Below are 12,590 nucleotides of genomic sequence, written 5' to 3' on the forward strand. Positions count from 1 at the left end.
CTAAGGTTTATTATATTATTCTAATAAGTTCTTATATTATATTCTATCTTTCTACATTTATTATAATATTTATTAGAAAATAATTTTTTATTAAAATTTCCTTCTTTTTGGTATTCGTTATATTAATTTTAAATATTAATTTTTTATTAAGATAAGATATTAAAAGCTTTTTATTTAGTAAATATTTATTTTTAATATAATTAAGTTTTTTTTGTATATTGATGTTTGTTTAATATCTTATTTGTTTTTCGAAGTATATAAATCTTTATATTCAAAAGTATATTTTTATAAGCTAATTTTTCTATACTTTTAATTAAAATTAATATAATCTTAGATATAAATATAAAAAAGCTTGCTTAATAATAAGTTATTCAAAATTTAATTAATATTGATTGAGAAAAAGCTTTTATTAAATTATAAAGAATTTAAGAGATTTATTAATTTAGATTGAAAAAAAGGAAAGAGACAGTAAATATATAAATTTGAATATTCAATTTCGAAAATATAGTTTTAAAATTAAATAATATTAAATCTATTCCTCAAAACTTTAATTTCATATTCTAAAAAATGATTAATTTTTAATATATAATTTTGAAAACTATAAAGAATTCAATCTTTGAAATATAATTAATATATATTTTAATAAATTTATTAATTTAAATATTATATAAATATTTCAGATTATCAAAATAGTTAATATTAAATAATTGAATTAAATGATTTGAATATAATAATAACTTTAAATACATAGTATTATTCTTTTTATAATATATTTGAAAAGCTATTAATTTATAGTTTTTATATTCATTTAATATCAATATTTGATATTTACTCTTTTTTCAATTCTTAATATACTTATCGAAATATTCCAATTATTTTAAATCTATTTCATTATTTGTTTATCTATTAGATATAGGATTAATAATTTATTTTATAGAAAGATTAATTTTGGTATATTAATTGAAAAGATAAACCTATTTTTAAATTATTAGAAATGAGGGAATAATTTTATTCTTTTTATTTCCACATATTATTATTATAGTTTATTCTTGATTATCTAGCTATATTTATTTACTTCTATTGTGTTTTTCAGTATTAATAATAATAATTATTATATTTATATTTATATAATCCTTATTATAAAACCTATTTTATTGAAATTATAGAAATCTTTATTCAAAATATTATATTTCGTTTATGTATTTGTAATTAATCGAAATTATTTTTCAATAAGTTTAAAATCTTTATAGAAAACCCTTTGAAAATTATAAATATAATTAAAACATATCTTTAATTCGATTCAATATCTTACAAATTAATATATTTAAAGCTTTTCAATAATCTTTACATTCTTTAATTCGAGAATATGATTTATTATATCTTTTATATCCTTAAATTTAAATAAAAAACTTTTAAAATCTATATTAAATATATATTTGATAATAATATCTTGTTCTAATTCTAAAAGATTATAAGATTTAAATCAATATTTAAAATAAGAAATAAAACCTTTTATTCTTTATTGTAATATTATATTCAAAATATTATATATCTTTATAATCTTTCGAATACTTGTTTTTTTCTTTCTTTGAATAGCTTTAATAGTGAGGAGTATATAAGCTTTTTTATTATTCGAATTTATTATGGAATATTAATAAAATATATATTGAAAAAAAAAAAGTAAATTAAAATAAAAGTAATCTGTTTATTGATATAACCTGTTCACTAATAAACCATATTATAATATTTTTAAGGTGAATTAAAGGTTTGTTAACTTTTTTAACATTATTAATAGCATGTATACGGAGTAAAAGTTAGGAATCTATTATTATTATTATTATTATGATTAAAATAATTAAAAAAGTTAAAAGAAGGTGAACCGACTTCGTCTACAAGCTCTTAATACAACTACGATATAAAATTATACCTAAAAATTTATAATTATAAGAATTATTAAACAATACTTTCTCGAAGAGCAAGGGATCCGGGGGCTCGCAGGCCCCTGGTAAATACTATTTTAATTTTACAAATAAAGAAAATATTATTCTAATCTCAGAATAGAAAAATAATGTTTTAATCTTAAAACAAAAAAGAATTATATTCTAATATTAAAATGAAAAGTCTAGTTTTATCTTATAATTCTATATCTTATAATATATTATTTGTTGAGATCACTTGGGGGGGGAGTCGTCAACTCAAATCACCATTTACAGTACTATATAGTCTATATAAAATGAATAATATAAATTGAGATTATTTAGAATAAGATATAATTCTTCCTAATATATATATAATAAAAAGAATCATGTGATTTACTTAAGTATATAATTATACATTTCAATATAAACAGAATTTTCATTTATAATGAAAACTTAAAATATATAATATAAAGAGTAAATTATACTAACTAAATCCTTTAAAATCTAAAATCAATCTAATTAAAGACCATTCCTTCTTCTTATCTCCTTCATTTTATAATCAAACTAAAAAAAGTAAGAAAAGAATAAATCGAATTAAAAGTTACATATAAATAGGGAAAAGCTTTATTCACTAAGATGAAGTAATTAAAAAGAAAATGTTGAATCAATTCAATCGAATAAAGTATTCGTATTCAATTGAATTTGAAAGAACTAAGAATGGAAAGGGGTTCAATTATTATACAAAGATAAATAGAAATAGGTTATTCTTCTATTCCTTTATAAAACTTAATATATAAGAAATTGAATCTTCTTAATAAGAGAATAACAGCTTGAAGCTTACAAGACTTTAATTCAATATATTTCTTAAGAGTATAAATAAAGATTAAATTCATATAGAATTTCTTAAAGCTATTTCATTAAATAATTATTTATATTATAATAAGCTCTTTAACTTTATAATCTTTTTTCTTTACCCTTTTAATTTAAACAAATTAAATCTATTAAAAATAATAAATAGGCCTTTTTCTCTAACTTAATAATTATATAAAGAAAAGTGTTTTATATTATAAAATGAAGAAAAAAGATCTAATAAAAAATTCTTAATAGAAGAGAGGCAATAAAGTAGTTCTTTTTATATAAAGAAGAAGAAGGTTTCGAATTCAAAAAGTATACTAAACTCTAAACAGAATGTAGTAAATATAAATTGAACTATCAATTTATTAAATTCTATAAATATAATAGTTTAATCTATAAATCAATTAATTTATTCAATTCTAAAGAAATTAATTATAATTAGAAATCTTTTCTTAATATATTAATCAAAAAAGATAATATAAAGAATATAATATTCTAATCTTTTATATAAATTATATATAAATATAATTTAATATAATCTTATTCGTTTTTTTAAAGAATATTTTATTAAATAACCTAAACCACCCTCTTTATTTTTATATAAATATCTTTATATAAAATCTTAAAAAGTAATTTAATTTATAAATACCTTTAATAAAAAGATAAATATTAATTAATATTAAAATCATTTAGAAAAAAAAGTTGTTAACTTAAATCACCATATACAGTATTATATAATTTATATAAAATGAATAATATAAATTAAAATTATCTAGAATAAAGTATAATTCTTCCTAATATATATATAATAGAAAGAATCATGTGATTCGCTTAAGCATGTGATCATACGTTCCGACATTATTATTCAATTAAAAATTAAAAATTAAAATATAATTCGAAATATGATTTGTATAGCACACTACCCGGTAGCGTTGCTTACCTAAGCAAGTGTATACATAATAGTATAGTCTTGATAAAAAGAATAAAAGAGCTATATTATAATTAATAAGATACCCCTTACATTTGATAATAAGTCTTAATTTAATTTAATCTTTTTATTTAGAATATTTCTTTAGATTAAATATAATCAAAAGAAACCTTAAGAATTCCTAGCTGTTAGGGCATTATTAGGGATTTCAGATTCCATATCTTTTAACAATCTACTATTAATTGATAAAAGTGAAAATTATTATTCAAACTTATTAATTACTTACTTTTCTATGAACAAAATATTAATTTAATAGAATAATCTCTAAAAGATTGTAATCTATTATTAAGGATATTTATAAGAACAATATAACAGTTTTAAAATAAATACTAAGTTTATACAAAATAGGAATATTATAGAATTATATTTGTTTTATTTATATTACTTTCGAAAGCTTTTTATTTGATTGAATAATTAATAAAATAGCTTTAAGATAGATAATAAAGATCTTCGAAAAGAAAACAGTATATTATACTCTCTTATCTTTTATTATAATAATAACTTTAAAATTAAATTCAAATTTAAAAAATAAAAGTGAAGATCGAATAAATATAAAATTATAATAAAAGAAAAAAAGAAGCTTAAAATATAATCTTGATATTCATTTAAATAATTAAGGATTTAAATCTTTATTTATCGATAGAATCTATTGAAAACTTTTGTATATATAATCTAAATCATTTTAAATTTATAACAATTATTTCAGGTTTTTAGGATTTTTCTGGGTGGAGATTTGAAGCTTTAAGATATCGATTTTTTTTAATTTGTATAGGAATTATATATATATTTTACTTTTTTGAAAATCTTTAATAACTTTTCAAACAAAATTAATTAAAAATAAATTCTAAATTTTGTTTATAAACTTTTATTATTTGTAATATAAAAGATTTAAAAAAATGAGAAAATTTTCAATTAATAAGTATTTATAAGAGTATTTTCGAAATTATAGAGATTGTTTTTCTTTATTTAAGTTATATCTTTATAATTGTTAATTTCTTCTAAAAAAATTTAAATTTTCTATATAGATTCAAGCTTAAAACCGTCAGAAAAGTGATTACTTTTTTTTATCAATTATAATTAAAAAGTTATTGAAGATTAAAACTGATTTCAAATTTGTATATAAGTTTTATATCAATTAAAAAATCGATATTTTGAAGTTTTAGATTTTTATTTAAAAAAAATCAAAAAATCTGAAATTTTCAGTATAGACTTAAAATGATTTGAATTATATATATATATTTTTTTTAAAAATTATATTATATTTTAATAGAAATATTAATAAATTTAAAAAGTACTTTTTAATGTATAAAGAGTTGTTTAAAACAAAGGTGGCTAGAAAGTCGAGTACCCGACTTAAAACCATCCGTAACTAAACTTCTCTTTATCATAGCCTATGAGAGACAGGAACGATTTAATATGTAAAGAAATGACTACAACGTGATCTACTAATTACAAACACAAAGTAAACAAACAAGAAATCTTCATTCGAACAAATGAAGAGAACGCTAGAAGAGCAAGCAACCACACCTTAACTAGAGATTTAGAATTCCATCTCATAAGCATCTAGGTAATGGTAGATTAATAAAAATCGGTGAGCAATATCCAGTCCAGTTTATTACAGTATCGTCGATGCAAAATACGAAAATCACCCCACACACCAGCCCCAGAGTTGTTGACGAATGGAATAGTTGAGCTTACTAATTGGACCTCGGGACGATTAGAAAGGGATTGCGGGAAGAAGTAAATGGAAACGTGTCGGACCCGGATAAGAAAGATAGTGAGTACATGGAAGCTGAAATGAATACGTGCACCTGTCTACGGTAATGTAGTGGATTAATCGGTGTGAGGGAGAGGGAGAGGGAGGTTGGAGTTCTTTTTTAATGTTCAATAGGTGATGTGCTGATAAAAGTTGCGGTGAAGCAGAAACAGAAATATTTTCGGAGGATAATGATAAACTCACGTGGTTGTGGTGGGGGTTTTTGACAGGTGGATGGGTGGATGGGTGGATGGATGGATGGATGAATGAATGAATGAATGAATGAATCTTCTAGATTGGTACCTACTTGGGTGTTGTACCGTGCGCTGGGGACTAGATGTGCATAGAGCTGAGGATGGGATGGAGAAAGGGGATGTTGGATTTGGATCTGGATAGAAATGCTTATTTATGGGTTGGGAGATGGAGAGATGGAGATGGAGGTGATGGGGGTGATGGGGAGTGAGGTGAATGTGAGTTACTGAGGCTGGAAGAAGGGATGGGATTAGATGTACGGTTAGATGTGCTTTTGGATGTAATGTTCGATGTAATGTTAAATAATGTTCGATATTTTGTTACCTAGGTACCTAGTAGATATATGATTAGATGACACCAAATAAATGCAAGATATAATAAATGCTGTGATCTTTCGGGTTGCTGTTGTGTACGATATGATATGTAAGAGATCTTTGATAAATGTAATGTAATGCTGAATAAGCGAAGGGGAGAGATGAGAAAGAAGAATATTTGTGTTAACGTTATCCATTCGGAGACAATCCCGTGTGATACTCGTTGGCAATATACGATGTACACCCAGGTAGGTAGATAGATAGATTGAACATTGACTTATCTCTTACTTACCACCACCACCACACCAGCACACACTTGTCAAATAATCGAACCAATCTAGAACATCATGGAAGAGGTACCAAGTAGTTAACTTATTATCCATCCTGCTAAATAATAATTCAGAAGCCGAGCAAGCATCACGGAAGATTATTCATGTTATGGCCGACGCTAAGGAAAATCAGAATTATTGCTGGCACCTTTTTCGCTTGTCTACGAAGTACTACGAAGTACTGTCTCCTTCATCATTCTGGCCTGATGTTCCAATTATCATTCTTTGGTTGTGGTACTGTGAGATACGTACCGGTACATACATAGATAGATAGGGAGGTAGGTGTGCTTCTACAAGATACGACATCCTAACACTTATAATCTGTTGGCTGGTATGTGGCCTTTTGTAATTGTCCTTTATAATACCCTCCGGACCTACCAACCTACCCAAGTACATACATACCATACCGTAAACCCACCCACATTCACACACCAGTACCAGTACTAGTATCGGAGACCTGGCAGTATCAACATCGGAGGATCTCTCTCTCTCTCACATGATCCAATCACGACCCGATTTAATGCAATCAAAGCTGGGTTGATGCTCCATACCCCTCCACCGCCCCTCCACTCCCAGTTGGAAAGGTCTCTGGGCCTCATATCGTTAGGAAAGAACAACTAGTGAGTTATCTCTGATGGATGGAATTTGATAGCGCCGTGAGGATGCAGGACGTAGGTAGATACTATTATTACCTACTTATGTATACCTACCTAGGTAATGTCACTCCCGTGCCTTGGAAATATACCCAAGGTATCTATCTAGGGAGGTAGTAGCTACTAGGTAAACTCTATTCTGCTCAAGTTGCTGGCTAGTACTTTACTCCTTTTTTCCTTTTTCCTTTTCCCTTTTCCCTTCCCCCTTCTTTCCTTTAAACTTTCGCTACAACACCTTCCTGCCTTCCCATCTTCCCATCGCAAAATAGCATCAATATCATCCATTTCACATACATCATTCCAAACGTACAAATTAGACGAGACAAAGAGAATCTATAATTATCTACATATTATTTACCAAGATCACTGGTATCATTCGTCAATACCACTACGTCTTAACCTTAATTACGTCACATATTGGTACGACCTGAGCTTTTGCTCCGGCAAATCTGCAACTCGGTGGGTTGTTTTCATCAGAAATCGGAAATTTGGGGGATAGAATATTCCAAGGTGTGCCATGAATCCCAATTCCCATCGTCCATTCATTCCAACATTTTCTATACTGCGCTCTTTCCTTATTTCAACCGCTGCACCCACGCTCCTACCCAAAAGGATATAAACCACGCAAAATCGGTCCAAAGAGAAAAAAAAGACAACAGTCAGACTTGGAACGAGATCCTTTGTTGTCTCGTGTTATTCATTCTGCCAAAATTGGATTGAGAGACTTTCGAGAGTCATTCAGAGTTTCACAAACACAATACTACCCCTCCATTCACTTAATTCTCCCGCCAAAACAAAAATAACCTACCGACCATTCAGCTCCTCTTTCTTCCAAAAATTCACCCTGCTATAAATCTATTGATGCCCTTTTCTCTTACAAATACCTTCAACACCATTCCTACATAAACTTTTACTTATCATTCATCATGGCAGAGAATACAAGAGATTCGTCAAGCTCCGGCTTCACCGAGTCATCAGCAACAGCTACCCCTCCACCACAAAGACCAGCAGCTCTCCAGAAACAGATTACTCGACACCCAGCTTTAAGTCCATCGGTTACGAACATTCCAGTCACTCCGGGTGGTTATCTGGGGGCATACGAAAAGATTGAAGCAGAAGATAAATCCATCGAGATCGACGAGCAAAACTATTTTGTCCAAGGATTCAACCAATCTTCAATCATGGCAAAATCCCCATCCGATGCCGAGACTGGCACATTATCAAACCAAGAAGTTCTTCGCAGGATGAGTTTAGCTCCTGGTCGCGAGAGACAAAATTCCTTATCGGATCTTGATCCACGAGCGGCGCATCCTTCCTTGGGGTTGACAGGAGGAATCATTTCGGCGACATTTTGCATACAACAATCTTTGATGTACAGAAAAGGCTCGGATTGGGTGAGTGTGGATGCACGTACTTCGGAAATGTTGGTACTAACAACCTCATAGACTTGGTCGCAAAGACATGGTGGTTCCTCGCAATTCGACTCGTTCAGATATCTCGCGTCGGAAAAATCGCCATGGCATCATACATTGGTTGGCTGGACTGGAGAGATTAACCCGGTCGAGGATCTTACCCCTCCAGACACGCCTCCTCTTGGAGGTCATCCCATACAATCGCAGCCTCCACAAAATAGAGTTCCTTTCAATAAGAGCTCTGCGCCAATCCCAGTTGATGGTGTGACTATGCCTCCAACACCACCAGAAACCGATGGGTTATTTGTTACAAGTGAAGATAGACAGCGACTGGAAAGACAACTCGCAAATCAATCACATGGCAAGATAGTTCCAGTTTGGTTATGTGATGATGCAGATACTAGTGAGGACGGGAGTGTTTGTTTGAGAGACCAATCGAGATGGAGACGATTCGCCGAACATGAATTATATACTCTATTCCATTACAAACAACACGAACCTACGAATGGCCGACAAGAACGACAATCGTGGGCGGATTACTATCGAATGAATCAGAAGTTCGCAAACCGAATCCTCGAAATTTATAAACCTGGCGACATTGTTATGGTTCACGATTATCATCTTTTGCTTCTTCCCAGCATGTTAAGACAACGAGTTCCACACATGAGCATTGTCTTCTATTTACACATTCCATTTCCCAGTAGCGAGTTTCTCCGCTGCTTGCCGAGAAGAAAGGAGATTTTGGAGGGTGTTTTGAGCGCAAATTTGGTCGGATTACAATCATTTAGTTATACGCGACACTTTAATTCCTGTTGTACTCGAATTCTGGGATTTCCATCTACGAGCGCGGGTGTTGAAGCATATGGTGCGAGATGTGATGTAGCGGCTTTCCCAATTGGAATCGATGCGCGAAATGTTGAAAAGCTCGCTTTTGATGATCCCGCCGTTGATGATAAGGTTGCTGCATTGAAGAAATTGTATGCGGGCAAGAAAATTATCGTCGGTCGAGATCGTCTTGATAGTGTCAGAGGTGTTGCCCAAAAGCTCATGGCCTTTGAACGCTTCTTGGAAAACTTCCCAGAGTGGCGTGAGAAGGTTGTTTTGGTACAAGTGACAAGCCCAACTAGCGTCGAAGAAGAAAGAGAGGATTCTGGAAATAGGATTGCAGCCAACGTTGCCGAACTCGTTGCGAGAATCAATGGTCTGTACGGATCTTTGAGTTTCTCACCCGTTCAACACTATCCTCAATATCTCTCCCAAGAAGAGTACCTCGCTCTTCTTCGTGTTGCAGATGTTGGTTTAATCACTAGTGTACGTGATGGTATGAACACAACAAGTTTGGAGTATGTGGTTTGTCAAAAAGAGAATCATGGTCCTTTGATCATTTCCGAATTCTCTGGATCGGCTGCTGTCTTGGATGCAGCCATTCACATCAATCCGTGGGATTTCAATACTGTTGCCGAGAATATTCGACTTGCTTTGGAAATGCCCCCTTCCAAAAAAGCAGAGCTTCACGAAAAGTTATCCGAGTACATCTTTGGTAATGATATCACAACCTGGACGAAGAGTCTTATTCGAACATTGATCACCAAAATTGGTTCCAATAGTCATGCATTTGCAACACCACTCTTGGACAAAACTTCTTTGTTGATTCAATACCAAGCCGCCAATAAGAGATTGTTCATGTTTGATTATGATGGTACTCTTACCCCTATCGTTAGAGATCCTGCTGCAGCTTTACCTTCTGATAAATTATATCGAACCCTGAAAGCACTCGCCTCCGATCCTAAGAATGCCATTTGGATTATTAGTGGTAGAGATCAAGAATTCTTGGGACAACATTTAGGACATATCCCAGAGTTGGGATTCAGTGCTGAACATGGTAGTTTTATGCGTCATCCAGGTAGTCAAGAATGGGAGAATCTTGCCGAACAATTCGACATGGGTTGGCAAAAGGAAGTTATGGCATGTTTCCAGAAATACACTGAGAAAACTCCAGGTTGGTGATATTTCTATCCCATAGATTTCTCTTGGAGCATCCAACTAACAAAATTAGGCTCTTTCATTGAACGTAAACGTTGCGCTTTAACATGGCATTACCGTCCTTCCAACCCAGAACTGGGTGAACGTATGTCTCGTGAGTGTCAAAAAGAGCTCATGGCCACAGTCGGTAAAGCCTGGGACGTCGAAGTCATGACTGGTAAAGCAAACCTTGAAGTTCGTCCTACTTTCATCAACAAAGGTTCAATCGCCAAACGTCTTGTTGATGCTTATGGCAAAGAAGTTGGACAACCTCCCGAATTTACATTTTGTGCAGGTGATGATACGACAGATGAAGATATGTTCAGATCTCTCAACAACAGTGATTTGGATGTCAACCATGTTTTCACTGTTACTGTAGGCGCATCAAGTAAACCAACGTTGGCTAAATGGCATCTTCTAGAACCAGCGGATGTCATTAGTAGCATTGCACTTCTTGGGGGAGGTGATACCAATGTAGCGGATTTAGGACCGGTTAGTGTCATTGAGGTTAAAACCCGCGAGGATATGATACCAAAGTTGGAGGTATTGGATATGATTCCTGGGGCACCTAGTACGGGTGAAGGAAGATAAGTTGTCGTATCAGGTGCAAGGGAAGGATTGTTGGGTTTGAATCTATTTGAGGTATGGGTATAGCGTCGGATGGGATAGGTCTTAGAAAGAATTATGAATATCTAGAAGGATTATGAAATGGACGATGTGTTGATTGGGGGTAGATTTGGCATCTAGGGAAGTAGGGGTACATGGACATAGGAAGCGTTGTGATCAAATACGATGGGCTGTGAATAGGGTGAAGGCATTTTTTACATGCGGATACCGAATAGAATAAGCAGATTATTATGCATTTGTTAGTGTAATGAAGTTTTAATTATCTAGGAATATACCTGAATGATAGAATGCCCTATGTTCATTTGGCTAGGGATGGTTAGATGAATTTGTCGATTTGTTGATTTGTGATTTGAGAATTGGGATTGTGATTGCGTAGCTAGTAGCTACTAACTAGGCTAGTATACTCCTTCAGTACCTACCTATTCAAAAGGAGATGAAGTGGAGATGAAACATTTATTGACTTTATCGCTAAGTAGGTAGGTAAAGGAGTAGATCGGGAGAGGTGTTGTTCCCTGGGTTTCGGGGAAGAAGTGAGTGATTGTGGTGGGTAGGTGGGTCGGTGGGTTATTTATGGGGTTTCGTGGAAGAGGTAGGTGGCTACAAGTTGAGTGGTATAGAGGGGTGTGGAGATTTTCTGGGTTGAGGGAGGGGGAGAAAGGGGAGGGGAGAGGGACAGGGAGGGGGAAGAGGGTTATAGGTTAGATTGGATTGGATTGGATTGGATTGGATTTCGCTTGGAGGGTGAGTATAATGGTGGGTGGATGGGGTGGGTGTGGAGGTTGGTTGTGGAGATTGGATTGTGGAGGTTGGATTGTGTTTTTCTGGGTTTTGATTAAGGGAGAGGGGGGAAGGGAGAAAGGGAGAGGTGAGGGAGGAGGGGGTGGGTAGGAGGATGGATAGAGAAGGAGAGAGGAGAGGAAGGAGGAGAAAGCGGGGAATGGTGGAGTGGTGAGGTAGTGGAGTAGTAGATCGAGGGGCAGTAGTATATCAAAAGAAAGAGTGTAGCTGATTAGAAAAAGTAGTACAATGAGAAAAGTGACGGATTAAAGAGAAGGATATAATGTTTGCAAATTTGAATAAGCATTACGTTCTCGAGGTGAGAGATAGATGGGATAGATAGATAAGATAGGCTGTAAGATTTATTTCCTTTCTTTCTTTCCATTTCTTTAGAGATAGATGGAGAGGGGAAGAGGGAGGGGATTTTTATTTCTTGGGGGCGGATGGGAATAGATGAGTAATTCCTCTAGAGTTGAGATTAGAGAGGAGGAAAGTAATTTTGTGAGGAGATGGATGATGTGATGTGATATTGGTTATTGGGAAATGAGTAGATGGAATGAGTGGGATTTATGTTGTTTTTTTTAAAAAAAAAGGAATAGATGAATAATTTTTTTTAGAATTTAGATTAGAAAAAAGGAGAGTAATTTTGTAAAGAGATATAATGTAATATTATATTAATAATTAAG

General features: G+C 32.1%; 1 protein-coding gene across 1 annotated transcript; it reads left to right on the forward strand.

Moving 5' to 3' along the window:
- Positions 1 to 7,992: 7,992 nt before the first annotated feature.
- On the forward strand, positions 7,993 to 11,091 carry EAF01_007518 (uncharacterized protein; the record flags this gene model as incomplete). Its single annotated transcript, XM_038915774.1, has 3 exons — positions 7,993 to 8,460; positions 8,512 to 10,477; positions 10,535 to 11,091. The coding sequence occupies 3 exons, from the start codon at positions 7,993 to 7,995 to the stop codon at positions 11,089 to 11,091; spliced, it is 2,991 nt and encodes a 996-aa protein (XP_038768245.1).
- Positions 11,092 to 12,590: the final 1,499 nt, after the last annotated feature.

The sequence above is a fragment of the Botrytis porri genome (assembly GCF_014898465.1).
Source record: "Botrytis porri strain MUCL 3234 chromosome Unknown BPOR_010, whole genome shotgun sequence".
Classification (NCBI taxonomy): Eukaryota; Fungi; Ascomycota; class Leotiomycetes; order Helotiales; family Sclerotiniaceae; genus Botrytis; species Botrytis porri.